The sequence below is a fragment of the Humulus lupulus genome, chromosome 7 (assembly GCF_963169125.1).
Source record: "Humulus lupulus chromosome 7, drHumLupu1.1, whole genome shotgun sequence".
Taxonomy (NCBI): domain Eukaryota; kingdom Viridiplantae; phylum Streptophyta; class Magnoliopsida; order Rosales; family Cannabaceae; genus Humulus; species Humulus lupulus.
In genome coordinates this window covers 155,555,234-155,573,311 of record NC_084799.1, presented here as the reverse complement: position 1 = coordinate 155,573,311, position 18,078 = coordinate 155,555,234, and the positions used below count along the sequence as shown (strand labels likewise).

The 18,078-nt window shown below is 42.4% G+C and overlaps 1 protein-coding gene across 1 annotated transcript in view; it reads left to right on the top strand.

Annotated features, from left to right (window-relative positions):
- Nucleotides 1-214: 214 nt before the first annotated feature.
- Nucleotides 215-18,078, top strand: part of LOC133792311 (uncharacterized) — a 41,193-nt gene continuing 23,329 nt past the window's right edge. The window contains exons 1-2 of the mRNA XM_062230215.1: nt 215-340; nt 426-785. Of these exons, the coding sequence (XP_062086199.1) occupies nt 215-340; nt 426-785 (486 nt within the window). The remainder of the gene's footprint in view (nt 341-425; nt 786-18,078) is intronic.

Genomic DNA, 18,078 nt, shown 5'->3' with positions numbered 1-18,078 from the left:
CCCTGACCCTGAGGGCTGTGACGCCTCCCCTCAAGCTCATCCCGACCTCGGATCGCCGGGGGTTGATTACGTCGGTCTTTCGGACCCCCCTTTCAATGCATCAGAGCCTCTGCCGTCCACTTTCACCGCGCCCCCTCCCACTTCGGAGAGTGGGTCGTCTATCCCCACCCAGCCAGATGCCCCTGGTACGGATGGGACACCCTAGGTGACGCAGATGGCGGCGTCATTCGGACGGCGATACATCGAGCTTGCCTTGGGCCTTCCCGTGTCTGACTGGAGTGGCCTTGGGAATTTGGCTCAGGCGGACCTTGGGGAGGACTTAAGGTGCTCCATGGCTTGGGTGAGTCTTTGCTCCTCGTGCTGGTCATATTATGTATAGGCGTTTACTCATATACTCTCTCTCTTTCTTCTTTTTTTTTGTGCAGACCTATACGTTGGCTATGCGGTTTGTCGACTCGTCTAACAACCTCTCTTTGTCTGCTGCTGAGAGGAACTGCCTTACAGCTCGGGTGCTGGAGCTTGAGGGAGAGCTTAACGAAACCAATGCTAAATTGTCAGAGGTCCAGGCAAAACTTTCCAACTTGTCATCGAAGAGGAAGGAAATAAGGGCTAAGACCAAGAGACTAGAAGGCAAGGTTACTTGCTTGGAGCGTGAGCTCCGGGAGGCCAAGGACACTGCGGCCGCCTCGCAGCAGAGGGTTACCCTGTTGGAGGCCGAAGTCGAGGTCCTCAGGGCTGACCTCCAGTCAGCGCAGGAGAGGTGTGCTTCCTTGGAGGCAGAGAAGGTTAGCACCGAGCGCAGGTCCATAGACCGCGCCCTCTATAATGTGTGGAAGCAGGATCCCAGCTTCAACTTCTCCTCCTTTGGTGAACAAGCCGTTGCTCGAGCGGCCCTATGGAGTGCCCATATTAAGAAGCCTTGAAGTAGTCTTGCTTTGCCTCTGTTTTCTTTTTATTATGTAACATCATTATCAGTGTTATTTCTCTTTTGGTAACTCTTGCACTGTTTTAAGAACTCCTTTTTTTTTTTTTTTAATGTATAAATACATATGTTGCTTATTTATTTCTTGTTATATTGCATTGGAGGCCCTTTTAAGCCTGTGTGAAGGGGTTTAGTTGATTCCCCTCTTTTATCTATCAGGCTGGAAGTCCTTTGGAGCCCATGTGTAAGGGTTCACTGGGACCTCCTTTGGTGCCTCTTGGTTGCTTTCATAAGGATATTTTTACCCCTTGGGTCTTAGTTATCCTTTCATGTTTTACTTGCGCGCGCTTATTATTTCTTTGCGAGAAGCGTCCCTCTCGTCATTATGTATAGTACTATTTCTGCAAGGGTCGCTTTTAGGACCCTTTTTGGCTAGACGGCTTGGCGGCCGCTCTAGACTTATTAGTGTTGTCACTATATATATATTTTTCTTTCGTGAGGCCTTTTGGCCTCCTTGATGCTTACAAGGGTAGCTAATCTTTGTAAACTCAGGGGAGGCCTTGCAAGGTCTTTTTACTGTTTTCTGTGTTTAGGGACTTCGCCTAGGGCCCCGATATAAGGGGTCCTTCTAGGATCTCCCATTAAACGGTCCTTTTCGGGGTCATGATTCCTCTCGGGTCCTCCTGATGCATAGGGGGTCATTTTTAGGCTACTCCTAATTGAGGGCCTTTTTTTTTTTTTTTTTTTTTTTTAAGATCCCTTATTAGAGGGTCTTTTTTGGGAGCCTCTTTTTTAGGAGGGCGAGGGGTCCTTTCTAGGTTCCTCCGTTAGAGGGCCCTTTTTAGGTTCCCCTTGCTGGCTGTGTTGTTGCCCCTTGTCCTGCCCCCCAAGTGTTTGGTGAAATTTATTTCGGCGGACACTTTGGTTGATGCCCAAGTATTAAAGAAAAATAACACACGAAGTTGCTAACAGTTTTTCTTAAAACATGCCGTTCCATTCATCATATTCATAATAAATAATCTCGTACACATAGTTGCAACGGTACATAGGGGGTTTTCATATGAAACAAAATAAAAAGACTCACACCTACTTAGGAGGTTATCTAGGTAACCTCTTTGATTTCTTCCTACCATATCAAGGCAGCGTGCCACACTTGTTCTTTTATCATCAGGCATGGGCGCTTTACTGGTAATACTTCCTCAAGTGCTCTGCGTTCCATGCTTGGGGTATGATGGTGTCGTCCATGCGAGCCATCTTGTAAGTGTTCGGGGGGATGCACTGAGCAACTTGGTAGGGCCCCTCCCAATTTTCCCCTAGCACTCCTGCACCTGGGTCTCATGTGTTTGGGAGCACCTTCCTCAGCACCAGGTCGCCGACCCTGAAAGTTCTTTCTCGCACCCTCGAATTGTAGTATCTGGCGGCGCGTTGCTGGTATACCGCCACCCTCATTTGGGCTTTTTCTCTCTTTTCCTCCAGCATATCTAAGCTTTCGGTCAGGGCTACGTGGTTGGCTTCGTCTCCATATGCCTGTACCCTGTGGGACGTGACTCGCATTTCGACCGGGAGCACAGCCTCGCACCCATAGGCCAAGGAGAATGGGGACTCCTCAGTAGTCGTGCGTGGGGTGGTTCTGTAAGCCCACAGCACATTTGGTAGCTCATCTGCTCAGGCTCCCTTCATCTTCTCCAGCTTTGTCTTTAGGTTCTTCTTCAGGACCCTGTTGATGGCCTCCACTTGCCCATTGGCCTGGGGGTGTACCACCGCGGAGAAGCTCCTCTTTATACCTCTTTCCTTACAGTATTCATCGAAGGCTCCTCCTTCGAATTGGGTACCATTGTCGGAAATAATCTTGTAGGGTACCCCATATCGACACACAATGAATTTGTTGACAAAAGAGGTGATGTGCCTAGCGGTTATCTTCACAAGGGGTTCCGCTTCTACCCACTTAGTGAAATAATCCACTGCCACCACCGCGTACTTCGCTCCACCCCTGCCTGTAGGAAGAGCGCCGATTAAGTCTATCCCCCAGATAGCGAAGGGCCAGGGGCTGGGCATGCTGGTCAGTTCGCTTGGGGTTCTTCGAGGGTAATTGGAGTGCCTCTGGCACTTGTCGCATTTCGTGGCAAAGTCATGCGCGTCTTTCTCCATGGAAGGCCAGTAGTATCCTTGTCTCATGGCCTTCCTAGCCGTGGAGGGTCCACTTTCGTGGTTGCCGCACTCTCCCTCGTGGATCTCTTGTAACACCTTCATCGCCTCCTCTTCTTCTACACACCGCAGGAGTGGCATGGAGAATCCTCTTTTGTAAAGGACTCCATCTATCAAGGCGTACCTTGCGGCCTTGTACACCAACCTCCGAGATTCGTTTTTATCCGCAGGCAAGGCTCCTTCCTCCAGGTACCTCTTGATTGGCTCGGTCCATGATTTCTTTGGGACGCTGATCATGTGCACATCTGCGCCTTCGATGCTGGGCTTTGGTAGGTACTCCACGGGTATTGATTCCAAGACATCACCATCCTTGGTAGATGCCAGCTTTGAGAGTGCATCGGCATGGGTGTTCTTTTATCTCGGGATTTGCTCTATAGTGTATGCCACCATTCGTCCCAGATAACCCTTCACCTTCTCCAAATATGCTGCCATTTTGGGCCCCCTTGCCTGGTACTCCCCCTTTATTTGGCATACCACCAATTGTGAGTCACTGAAAATATGAAGGCGCGTCACTTTCAATTCCTGGGCTAGACGCAGGCCAGCTAAGAGCGCCTCATACTCCGCCTCATTATTGGAGGCCTCAAACCCAAATCGGATTGCGTAGTACATTCTGTGTCCCTCGGGCCCGGTCATCATGATGCCCGCTCCCGATCCTCCTTCATTCGACGCCCCATCAACATGCAAACTCCATTTCTCTACACTTCCTAGTTCATCCTCCATAACAGGCTGCTCCCCTCCGTCATTCTGTCCTTCATTCGGCTGATGGGTGAACTCTACTATAAAATCTGCCAACACCTGTCCATTGATGGAGGCCCTTGGGGTGTAGGCAATATCAAACTGACTTAGCTCAATCGACCATTTCATTAGTCTCCCTGAAGTCTCTGGTTTATGTAAGACTTGTCTCAAAGGATTATCTGTTAAGACATCAATTGTATGCGCATGGAAGTAAGGTTTCAACTTCCTCGACGCCACTACTAGCGCATAGGCCAGTTTCTCGATCTCTGGATACCGGCTCTCCGCGTCCACCAGACGCTTGCTGATATAGTATACGGGCTGTTGTTGCTTCTTCTCTCCCTTAACCAGGGCTGCACTGATGGCATGCTCAGACACTGCCAAGTACAGGTACAGCTTCTCGCCCTTCTCTAGCTTTTCCAACAGGGGCGGCCTCCCTAGGTGCTCTTTCAACCTGACAAATGCTTCCTCACATCTTTCATCCCAAGCGAACTTTTTGCTCCCTTTGAGGATGTCAAAGAATGGGAGGCATTTATTGGTGGACCTTGAGATGAACCTATTAAGGGCCGCCACCCTTCCTGTCAGGCATTGCACCTCCTTCTTGTTTTTCGGCGGGCTCATTTCTATGAGTGCCTTTATCTTGTCAGGATTGGCCTCGATGCCTCTGGAATTGACCATGAAGCCCAAGAATTTTCCTGAGGATACCCCGAAAGTGCACTTGGCTGGGTTCAACTTCATCCGGTATTTCCTGAGCGTGTCAAACATCTCACCAAGGTCTTTGTTGAGCTCTGCTGCTACTTTGGTCTTCACAAGCATGTCGTCCAGATACACCTCCATATTCCTTCCTATCTGATTGGCAAACATTTTATTCACCAGCCTTTGATAGGTGGCTCCCGCGTTCTTAAGCCCGAAGGGCATCACTTTGTAACAGTATAGCCCTTTGTCTGTAATGAATGACGTGTGCTCTTCATCTGCCGGGTTCATTGGGATTTGGTTGTATCCTGAGTAGGCGTCCATAAAACTTAGTAACTCATGCCCTGCTGTTGCATCTACTAACTGATCTATCCTGGGAAGTGGGAAGCTGTCCTTAGGGCAAGCCTTATTCAAATTCGTGAAATCAACGCAAGTTCTCCACTTCCCGTTCGGCTTCGGCACGAGTACTGGGTTCGATACCCACACAGGGTAGAAGGACTCACGGATGAAACCGTTGGCCTTCAACTTATCAACCTCTTCCTTTAACGCTGCGTATCTTGTTGGATCTAGCGCCCGCCTTTTCTGCCTGACGGGCCTTGCTCCTGGGGAGATGTTCAGGTGGTGGCACATTACGCTGGGGTCTATGCCCACCATGTCCTCATGACTCCATGCAAATACGTCTAGATTATCCTTCAAAAATCTTATCAATTCCTCCTTCACGTCACCTTGTAGGCTTCTCCCTATCTTCAATTTCCTTAAGGGTTCCTCTGTCACCGTAACCTCCTCCACTTCTTCTACTGGTTCTGCTCTTGCCTCGTCCACGACTCGAGGGTCCAGCTCCTGCGGACCCCCCGTGGGCATACATAGTGCCTCATGTACTACCATGGCCATTGGCTCACACGGCTTTGCAGGCGTGCGGAGTGAGGTGTTGTAACACTCCCTTGCCTCCTTCTGTTCTCCTTTCATACTTGCGACCCCTTCTGGAGTCGGGAACTTGACAACTAAGTGATATATCGAAGTTATGGCTTTCAATTCTCTCAGGGAGGGCCTCCCTAATATCGCGTTGAAAGCTGATGCACAATCTACTACAACAAAGTTAGACATGACTGTAGTTTGACGGGGTTGCTCCCCCATGGTAAGTGTCAATTCGATCATCCCAAGGGGTTGCACCGAATCTCCTGTAAATCCGTATAGGGACGACTGGCAGGGCTTCAGGTGACGAATGCCCAGTCCCATCTTTTCTAAAGCAGGGCGATATAAGATGTCCACCGAGTTTCCGTTGTCCACTAGGACTCGATGCACACGCATATTCGCCAATTGGACCGTCAACACCAGTGGATCATTATGGGGAAAGTGTACCCCCCGTGCGTCCTCCTCAGTGAACGTTATAGAGTCGTTTTCCCCTTTGAAACTCTTCGGGGGTCGCTGTTCTAAACTCATGACGCAGGGAGGCGGACTTCGTCGAGCCTCTCTTGCATATTTATCTCGTCCTTTCCTAGAATCTCCCCCAAATCCTGGGCCTCCAAAAATAGTGCGAACCTCCCCTTGTATTTATGGGGCTCGCTCCTGTGCCTGGGGCGCTGTGGGCTCGTTTTCTGGCCTTTGCCTTTCTCTCTTGACGTAGCGGCCTAAGTGCCCCCGGCGGATAAGCTCCTCAATTTCCTCCTTCAAGTGGATACACTCTGCCGTGGTGTGTCCAATGTCCTTGTGGTATTGGCAGTATTTACTGGGGTCCCTCTTGGACCGATCCTTTCTCATTGGTGGGGGCTTCTTGAAGGGCACTCGATCTTCGTTGGTGACGTAAATATGCACCCTGGTGTCAGTTAGGTTCGTATAGTAAGTATAGGCCGTTGGCCTATGATCACCCCCTCGTTTGGTCTTCCTCTGCTGGTCATCTCTCGACCCCTCATACGTCCTCTTCTTCTTAGCTATATTCGGCCCGTCGTTAATTGGGGGCTTTGCGTGGGGCTCCTCCTTTCCGGCCTTCAGGTTTGCGTGGCCATCCTCCACACGGATGTACTTCTGTGCTCTTTCATAGAAGTCATCCAAGTCGGTGACTTCCCTCTTTAGCATGTTGTCCCACAACTTGCTCCCTGGGAGCACCCCAGCAGTAATGGCCATTTTTAACTCCCGGCGCGTTAGGCTCCCCACTTTTGCGGCCTCCATATTGAACCGGTGAATGTAGCTTTTTAGGCTCTCCTTCTCCCCTTGCTTCACGTTGGCCAAGCTGGTACCTGGCATCGTGTAGTCCCGCACGGCATGGTGCTGTTGGAGGAACTCGTCAGAGAACTGCTGCCAGGACCTGATGGACCCTGGCCTTAGCCTTTTGAACCATTTGTAGGCGGGTCCTTTCAAAGTAACAACGAAGCAATGGCACCTGGCACCACTTCCAATCCCCCTCAATTTCATGAGATCGTTAAACGCATCCAGGTGGTACTTTGGATCCGTGTTCCCTTCGTAAGGGGTCATATTGGGCTCCTTAAAATTGGCAGGGAGCCGGATTGCCTGAATTTCTCGCACGAAGGGTGACTCATGGTCGAAGTCTTCCTCAAAGGCCTGGCCACCCGACACGGTGACAATCTTGCTCCGCAAGCTCCTCATCTCCGTGTCTAAATCCCGCCTCCTTTTGCTGAGGGTGTCTCTCAGAGTGGATGGGCTAAGATCTGCCTTTCCCTTGCCTTCTCGAGGCGCCACAGGGGGTGTGGTCCCCTTGCCCGCCCTCTTCTTATTGAGCTCCTCCCGCAAGTCTGGGGGCGTTCTTTTGGAGGTGACCTCATCCTCACGACGAGGGGCAGCGGTGGTTCTCGGCGCTGGCTTCTGGGCCTGCTTAGGCGGTTCAGGGTTATCATGTTGCTTCGCGCGGGGGGTGTTGCTAGTTGAGTGTCGGGTTCTTCCATCATCTACTGGCACAGTGGTCTCCACCCCCATCCTTGCCTTTCTCCTTTCCCTTAGGCAAGGTTATGCTGGATTTACCCTGCAGTAGGCTGTTAAGGTCCTCTTGCATGTTTTCCAAGGTAGTTTCTAACCTTTGGTTTTTACGGTGGAGCTCACGTATCTCCTCTTCGTAAAATCAGGACTTTGAACTCGAGCTCACGGAGTGGACCCGGGGGTGTTTGTCAGGCCTATGGGCAGAAGGGCCCGGGTCTTGCCGGCCGGAGTTCGGTGCCCGCGGCGGTTTTGGAGGAGGGAACTCATCAGCGTGCACCGGTGGTGCTCTGGGAGGACTCCCTCCAGGTGGAGCGGCCGGCGATGAGGCCACTCTGTCTCCTCCGTGAATCTCAGGGTCTTTCGGGGGCTCCACATCCCTAGGTGGAGGAGCGTCCTTCATGGAGGCCTTCAGCTGGACTCCATTTAGGTGAACCTCTACCTCCCGCGTCTCCCTCAGTCGTTTCGAGCGTCTTGGCATCTTCTTCTTGTCGGAAACAATGGCGGAATAGTAGCTTGAAACTAACGTTCCCACAGACGGCGCCAAACTGTTGACGGTGAGAACTCGTCAACGAAGTTATGTTGGAAAAATTATCAAATCAAGATCGCTAATTGGAAAGCTGTAAAAACTTGAACAATAACTCAAGAACAATGGTGTAACAATAATGGAGAAATCAATCTTTCATTCACACTTTAGGCTTAGCTACAGTAAAATTTCCAACCCCTTTCCTGGTGGTCTTAGAATCCCTTTTATAGTTGGCTCTAATGGCCTCAGGTACATAGTGGTCTAGGCGACCAGGAGGTACATACATACTGCATTAGGGGAGTGGCTCCAGAGGTCGTGATCGTACATCCCGTACTGGAGCAGGTGTCAGAACGATATCTCCACTACTTGTCTGTACCCATTTCTGATGCGTGGTGGCAGGCGTAGTGGCGCAGGAGGTCGTGGTGTCGGCTCTGTCCTATGGCCGTAGACGTACGGACCATGGCTCTTCCCCCAGCAATCTTACTGGTACTGATATCCGTACTCAATACTAAGTCGTTCAAATATGTCTTCATTCGACTCGTACGGGATCTCCTAAGCATAGGGTCCTAAGGTGCAAGGAATGGGACCCTCGGTGTGAGGCGGAGATCTTGGGTCCTTGGCGCGAGATGCCTGAAGTCTCCCAAGGTCACTCATAAATCTTGGCGATAGGTATGTCCCCCATGTCTGACGTCTAAGGACGCACGACGAGACGCCCTGTTTGTGGCTCCCTTGACGGCGCGGCTCCCTAGTTGCTCAGGAGGCCCCTATCCCCTCGTAAGGCCAAACAAGGCCATGCCTGGGCAAGGTCACTTGGTTACCTCGGCCTATGGCGAGGCCCTTAGACGTGAGGCGGCTAATGCGAGACGGTGGCACGGGCTTAGCATCCAAGCGAAGCCAGGGGTTGCTCCGTGCGCGGGGGCCGAGCGAGGCGACGAGGCTCCATGCGCAGGGGCCGAGCGAGGCCATGGGGCTTCATGCGCGGGAGCCGAGCGAGGCCATGGGGCCATGCGCGGGGGCCGAGCGAGGCGACAGGGGCTCCGTGCGCGGGGGCCGAGCGAGGCGACGGGGCTCCGTGCGCGGGGGCCGAGCGAGGCGACGGGGCTCCATGCGCGGGGGCCGAGCGAGGCCATGGGGCCATGCGCGTGGGCCGAGCGAGGCGACGGGCTCCATGCGCGGGGGCCGAGCGAGGCCATGGGGCCATGCGCGTGGGCCGAGCGAGGCGACAGGGCTCCATGCGCGGGGGCCGAGCGAGGCCATGGGGCCATGCGCGGGGGCCGAGCGAGGCCATGGGGCAATGCGCATGGGCCGAGCGAGGCGACGGGGCTCCATGCGCGGGGGCCGAGCGAGGCCATGGGGCCATGCGCAGGGGCCAAGCGAGACGACGGGGCTCCATGCGCGGGGGCCGAGCGAGGCCATGGGGCCATGCGCGGGGGCCAAGGACCTCTCGTAATTCTCATATTTTGGCTTGGTGGAATTTGGGCGTCCACATCTGGTTGATGTCTTATGAATCATTTGACTGTCTGAATTGTCTATGCTATGCTATATAGTTTTCTTGCTGGGCCTCGGCTAACGGGTGCTACGTGGTGCAGGTAAAGGCATGGGTTTGATGGTTCAACCATGAGTTAGAGAGTTCTGGGGCGAGGTGTACATTGTCAGCTGCTCGGCCACCACAGTCGATGGATTGTACAGAGACGGAAACCTAAAATGTATATTTTGCCATTAGAGTAGCCTTGTTCATTTATAACTTTTGGAACTTTTTGTAAATATGTCCTTTATACCCTGTTTTGGGATCCCATGTACTAAACAATTATTTTAACGAAAATTATCTATTTATGACCAAAATATTTTAAACTTAATCTGTTTATGACTATAGGATTACGTTTTTGTTTGAAAGACTTCATTAGCAAGTCTTGCACTACTTTAAACACATAGTGTAACGGTCTTTGATATCCAGGGTGTTACAAATCAAATCCTAACTACCTAATGATTACAAAATTATTTCATACAGGTTATTGGCAAAGAACACATTCAGGGACAACAATTCTATTTAGAAGAATATTGAGAGGAATTTCATTTCTCAACACCTCCTCTCAAATGCAGCGGGGAATGAACGACTCCAAGTTTGTCAATGAGAAAATGAAATATTGTAGGTGTTAGGCTCTTAGTAAGACAGAAGACTATTTGATCATGTGATGGAATGAAACAGACTTCAAGCTATTTTTGTATAATTTTATCTCGAACAATATGGACGTCCAATTCTATGTGTTTTGTTCGTGCGTGATAAACTGGGTTGGAAGTAAGGGCACTTGCTCCTAAATGGTCACACCAAGTGATGGGAGTTACTTGGGAACCAAAAAGTCGTGATTGGACAGGGGTAGGTTACTTTTCCCAAGAATGCACGAACTCCTCTGACAGATCTGGTGGGGTAATTGAAGGGTTGTTTCCTTAAAGTTTATTTTTTGTTGGCTGTAATAAATAAACTTGGGGGGCAAATATTATCCAAAAGACAGGCACGGATGATGTGGCAGGCGATTTCTGAACACGTGGCTGACCCCTGGCAGAGTTCTGTTAGAGTATCGACCAGTAAGACATAACAGGCGCGGCGGTTGAGTTTTCCTCACGACCAGCATGGTCGCACACTCCGCATATTTCAAAATGATCTTGGGTGAATCAAAGTCAATCCCGAGATTATCTCCTATGATTCCTGATTATCCGATTAATTAGGAGAGAATATCTGTAAAAATCCATGTAATCCTCCTTAGGCCTATAAATAGAAAAAGATAGCTCAAGGAAGTGACTTTTGGTGATTAGATTAACGATTGTACTGTTTATCTCTCTCAGGTCTGTGAAACTCGGAGAACCCTAGTTCTTTGATCACTCCTTCGAGATCTCATTTCAATAATAGCTTAAGTGGACGTAGGTCATTACCAATTTCTGGGGCCGAACCACTATAAATAGTTTTTGTCATTATATTCATTCCAACACATTCATCCACATCAAGCATTTTGACTCCGTGTGAGTTGACTAAAATCATGGTCAACATTGAGAAAGGAAGTTTCAGTTCACGTAGGAAGCCTTGTATCCATGAAATTTCAGCGGCTACATGGACTAGAGCTCCGTATTCAAACTCAATTAAGGAGCGAGACACCACCGCTTGCTTCTTTGAAGAACAAGACACAAGTGTGTCACCAAGGTACACATAGTAGGCTGCCACAGACCATCTGTCATCTAGGAAGCATGCCCAATCTGCATCTGAGTAGCCAGTGATACTCAAATGCTTGCTGAACTTGATATCGTAGAACACTTTTGACAACACTCCAATGAGCAGTGGTAGGAGCCTTGAGAAATTGACTCAATTTATTAACAACAAAGTTAATATCTGGTCGAGTTTGTTTGCAGAGAGATGCTTTTGGGTATATATATATATATAGAGAGAGAGAGAGATAGATATAGATATAGATAGATAGAGAGGTGTTAGATGCGAGAAGCAAACCTGGAAGAAAAGGAGTTTTACTATGAGGTAAAATAAATTGTTGACTCGGATCTTAATCTTGAATTTTGTTTTGATTTGGATCTTGATCTGGTGGGGTCTATAATAAAAGGACTTATTAACATAGGCTACGAGATTTTTAATTTATCCACCAAAAATATTGTATCGATCCTAATAACATTTGTTGTGCTTTGCTCGACTCCTATGTTACTAGATGAAATTCAATCATTATTTGGCTCTCATTTAAGTTTTAACAAACAAAATTTTGTTTATACTTTTTTATCTTATTATGGACCTTATTAAATATATATATATGTACTACAAAAGGAGAAAACTAACTACTATAACTTGCAAATCCTTTGCGATCCATGCTCAAGGAACCATAGCACCATTTACAATTGAAAAGTTGTAATTTCATATCTACGCACAGTAGACCTATTGACAAAACTCAATCACTTTACACTATAGTTGTTGCACTCACTAGTTTATCTGCTGCCTAGTTGATGAAATAATCGATCGCTATAATTGTGTACTCGGCTCTAACTTGTGTTAGAGATAATTTTATTGACTCAATCGAAAATAGTAAAACTCTTACAACTCTAAGAAAATTAATACGAACACAAAGTGATTGATTAAATAAGTTACAACTTTATTGTAAAAAATACATGTAAATATAGAAAGATGTAGATGTAGATGTAGAGAGTAATAAAAAATGCAACTCTATAACAAAATGATACAAATAAACTAAAAGATGTAGAACAAAAAAGATATAGATGCAAGTACAACTCTATAGCAAAAAGATACAACTAAATATAAAAGAAAAAATAAGAAGATGAAACAACAGAAGTAAAAGAATAACAAAAAAGCAAAAACAAGAATAGAAACAACTCTATCACTCACACCACCAAAGTAAAGAGCATTGGGGATCACCAACTTAAACAAGTTTTATAACCTTTGTCCAAAATCTTATTTCTCCCTATCTCAAACACTAAGGGAACTCTCACAATTGAAAATTGCTCTCTCGAATAAACAAGTCTCTAGGTGATTTTTAGCAATGTGTTTTAGTGGATAGAAATTCGTGTGCATACAAGTAAGCAATAGAGTCCTATTTACAGAGTTTTAAGACACTCTTTAAATTTCAAATTCTACCAACCCCATGGTTGTTACAAATTTTTAATTAATGTTTATAGAATTAAAATTGAGAATTTATGGTTACTTATTTGTTGAAAACATTCAAAATGGGATAAAATCGAAGTCGGAAAAAAGGTTGTCAGCACTCCAGGCCGCGGCCGCTGGTTTTTGTCCCCTAGGCCGCGGCCTAGGATAAGTACTAGTCGTGGCCACAGCGTATTTCAGCCACCAAATTTTCTAAATTTTTCCAAAACGTTCCAAATTCATTTTCACTTGATTTTGTAACTTCTATACACATTCTGTGAGTTAAAAATACATCTCCAACAGTCATATCACCTTGTTGTTTAGTGAAATTCAAACTTAAAATATATAACATATAATCTACACATTATTGAGTAATATTTAAGAATTATAAATTTGTAACTGATTTTGTAACCTCAAATATGTTACATATTTGGATATTCACACTATCCAAAAATTGTAACTCTCATATATATTATGTTACAATATGTGACATATTTTGTTACATTATTTAATATAAACATTATATTAAAAATAATATAACAACTCGAATAGTAGGTTATAAGGTCGATTCACCACACACAAAAGTGTCATGACTAGACATTTGTTGTCAACTCTACTATTGGTCTTTCATAATAAGAAGATATCCTCTCACATAGATCACACCATCTAGAATATTTTATTGCATCTACTTGCATTATCAGCCTAGAATGACTACCACACTCTCCTTCATGCACATTTTTCATTATTCTTTGATCTCTGTCTTGATCTGTTTTAACACAACACACAACACATACATTGTTACATCTAGTTGGTAGAAAATGTCAATTAAAAAGACATTGAGCAACTATAAAAGAAAATTAATTCATAGCATTTTTCTCATTAAGCACCATCCCAATACTTAATTATGAAGTGATAAGATTCATCTATCTACCTTAGAGGGACATTTTAAACTTCCTCTACCTCAACATTTTTCTACTTGGTCAACATAAAAGCTGAACAGATATTTCTAACATTTTCAAGTACCGCTATTATTTATTACATTTTGGAATACTATCTAAACTGATCGTAAACACAGTTCACAATTGTTGTGTCTTCATTCTTGTCGTCCCTACTATGGACGACAAAGGATAATGTATGTCAATTGTTTGTCATTTTCCATGTATTGTCATTTCCAATGGTAGTTGCCAACCACTGTTAGGTGTTGATAGTTTTGTTGAAGGGAAGCCATACTTGAACTGCCATTCAAAGCATGAATTTTTGTAGTGTCAAGCTTGCTCATAAGTTGAACACTTGCCAATATTTTCTTTTTCTGACTACTTACTAACATACAATCTCCCCTTGCTCAAACAACTCTTCTTGTCAATCCAATCTTCTTGCTCGCATATCTGCTTGATTGTTCTTCACTCGCATGAGTGCTACAAATATGCACAAGCCTTTTTTTTATTCTAATTACACATTTTGACGGTATATTTCTTTTAAAAATACTTTCATATAATATTAATCTCAATAAAGCGTTTAAATTAACAACTGTTCTTTGTAAAAACTTAAAATAAAGAAGAAACGTGTCTATTTAATTTTTTTTATATCTTTATAGAAATAATTTTCAAAAAATGAAAAAAAAAATTTATTAACAAATTAATGTACCCACCTTCTATTTGTCGCAGAAATGATATATATATATATATATACATTTATTGCATAATAGCTAGAACTAAATAAAACAAATATTGAACTAAGATTATATATATTTATATATGTCTTCTATATAAAAAATGTATAGGTGATGGAAATTTTTGCTTTTAACAAATTTTTATCTTTCTTCTGTTAACTTTAACGGAATATTGTTATATTAAACAAAATATTCTTATATTTAATAGTAGATTGTAAATATGACTTAAACTAAGATAAAATTAAATAAATTAAAATAAGATATATTTTAGATATTTTACAATGATAATTATTTAAAAATAATAAAACCATACATTTTATAATTTAAATTAAATTTAATTAAACTCAAACTTTTTGTATTAGAATAATGTCATATTAAACATATAATATAATCTGTTATTAACTAGCGACATACTTAAATTTAAAATCTACGTATAATATTAATGTTATGTATCAAACATATAATATATAATCTCTTGTTGTCAAGGTCAAATTAAAAAAATTAGAACAAACATAAACTTAAAACAAAATTAATTAACTAATTAAAATAGGATATTTTAAAAATATTTTATGATAATTTAAAAAATTAAATCATACTTATTTAAAAATAATAAAGACATACATATCATTTTTTTTATCTTATAAATTTTTGTGATAGTTTATTTTTTATCAAGTGATTTGGAGTTCTTTTTTTTCATCAAATTCACAAAAGGACATTGCGAGATACATTAGAAACTAAAAATAGTTGATGCATGTATACTACTGTCTACACTATGACTTTTTCTATTCTTATTTTATTTCTATTATTAATTGCTTTTTAAATATTATTGTTAATGTTGTGTATATGTAGAGATCGTTGATATCAATATTTATATATACTATAGAAGTATAATTCATTCTATTATATATATATATATATTTAAAAAACAATGAACCAATTTTTTTTAAATTATAGAAAATGTTTACAACTTTAATACTAAGCAAACGTGCATTGAACGTTGCTTCTACCCAATATATATATATATATATATATATATATCTTTCGGGTAACACTATAGTAGTGATTATTTCTAATCACTAGCTATAGGTACTTTTGGTATTTTTGGTATACGGAGAAGTTGCAACTCTATATTTTATTTTTTACATAATGATATATAATATAGATTTAGGGAACCTCCCACAATTTTTCAGGAAATTTCGAATAATTTAGGATTCTGAAATCAAGATTCAAACAAGTTGTTGCACATGTGTTTATTTCGATTTTTATACGTGAGTGCAATAAGCTATTTAAATTTTGTTTTCAATATTAAAAATTATCTGAAATTTTCTGAAAATTTATGAGAGGTCCCCTAGTGTAACATCCCACATTTTTTTATATATAAAAAAAATTAGAAGAAAATAATATTGAACAAAAATTGCATTATTTGTGGAATTTATAGAATTAAATCAAATATGATTTAATTTATAGGTTTACTAGCATAAACATAGTTTATTTCTTAAAATTTTATTAGTAATTATTGGATTTAATAATAAGAAGTCTTTGATTTTTAATAAAAATTAATTTATTAGAAATGTATAGATTTTATTGCAATTTTATAAGATTAAAATAGTTATGATTTAATTATGTTGTAAAGTTATTTAATTTTATATAGGGATTCTAGTGAATTAAAGTGATTTTGACATTTTATGATTTTGGGGCCAAATATAATTCTGTAAGACTATTAATATAAATAGAAAATAAAATAAAAAATAGATTTAAATTAAATAAATAATATTTTATATATAAAAAGTTACTCAGCCCCCTTTCTCTCTCTCTGTGTAGCTTGTGACCTTCTCTCTCCCTCATTCCCATTTGCTCTCTCTCCCCCTCATTCCCATTTTCTCTCTCTCCCTATCTCAATTGCACCGCATAACCCCGATCGAGGCATCTTCAACCATCGTCTGACGATAAGTGTGTAACGTCCTGCGTTTTCGGGTACCTTTAAACGACTTGGGTCGGAATTTTTTCCCCGAGTTAAAAATATTATTTTAAATAATATTATATTTTGTTTGGAATTTATTTCCATGAGTTATTGCAAGCCAAATTATGAATTTTGTGATTTAAAATTCAAGATAAGACTTTCGGTCTTGGACCGACACAAAAACTCTGATCGGGTAAAAATTTTGGAAAATAAAATGAAAAACTATGGAAAATATATTTTGGGCATAAAATACATTCATAAAAATTAAATTCTGATAAAAAATAATAAACTTAAAGGAAAATGAAAATTTTAGGGCATTTTGTGTTAAATGCTTAATTTTACCGAAATGAGGAATTTTATTCCATGAATGGACCTTAGGTTAAATTTTATTGTATGATTAAGTTTTGTGTTTAAAACTTAATAAGAGTAAAAATGTTATAGGAAGTCAAATTGGATTTTTTTTCTTGAGAAATATTTATTAACCTTTATAAAAAAAAATGATCACATATATAATATATGTGGTGGCCGGCCATGTGAAGAATTAAATGGGGATGACAAAATTTTCATTGAGTTTAATTCCATTTTAAATATTAGGGATAATGTCAAGTGGGTAGTAAAACACTTGAGCGTTTTAGGATATAATTTTAGAGTTGTATAAACTCTTCTAACCCCCCCCCCCCCCCCCCCCGAAAAAAAAACCGACCACTCTCTTTCTCTCTTTCACTATCATCTTTTTATGTGTGATGACGATAAAAGGTAAGTTATGCCGAAAATTTTAAATGTTGCTGTGGCTTCAAATGTGTGATGATGAAAATACCCTTGATAGGTATTTTGTTATGACTTTAATACCTAACGTAGAGTATTTATCTACTATAATGCCATATTTAATACGAATATATTGTATGTTAGTTACAGTGTGGGTTAACAAAGCAGAACTCTTTAAATGAAGATTTTCCGCGCGCAGCTAAGGACATTTGGTAAGTCAGTTTATGATTTACGTGTCTACAACATGAGTTAACTAGTGTATTGATTGCTAGAAGTAGGGCTTATACGCTAGTTAGTGAGAGATGGCTCATTGGGAGACAGTCTCAAGTGGTACATATGCTCCACATGGGATGTTGTATATCGATGGTCCAAGCTATGCCCGAGACCTTGAGGTAAATAGCCAGGGAACCTAGAATTCCAAAGGATCCTAGGGGTAATTACTCTCCATTTTAAAAGTGTTATTGTAATTCTGTTTGTGATAGCGAGAATTGGCCAGAAATGAAGTAGACCAGGTAACCTAGGAGTTTGAGTGATCTTAGGGGTGTTTATGCTCAATTGTGAACTTTTAATTTTTAGTCCAGTTAGCTACCGTGATATTTGGCCAGGAGGGAAGTAGACAGGTAAACCTAGAGGTCTCCATAAGCCAGTGTGGATCAACCAATCTCGTTCATTGTTTGAAATCAATATAAATGCCCTAGGTAATAGATGGTTTCCCTCAAGAGGGATTTCTTACTAGACGTCAATGTATAGACTTGTGTATCAACTGAGTTGAGAGCTAAGATTCTAGGGAATACTTAGGCAACTCTGGAATTGACTTCTTGGGTCAATTATAATTATTGGATATTATTACTATTTTGCTTCAACTTTGATCTGGATATTTTCTACAGGATTCTTATACTCCTCTCCATTTTCTTAAGGTATAGTTATACTGCTAGGATGCCTAGCGTTCTTGAAATTGTCTGGTTAGGGTTCGGATTTATCTGGAGCCCTGAGTGTGGTAAGCTTTCTATTGTGAGGATAATGACCACTAGGTCAT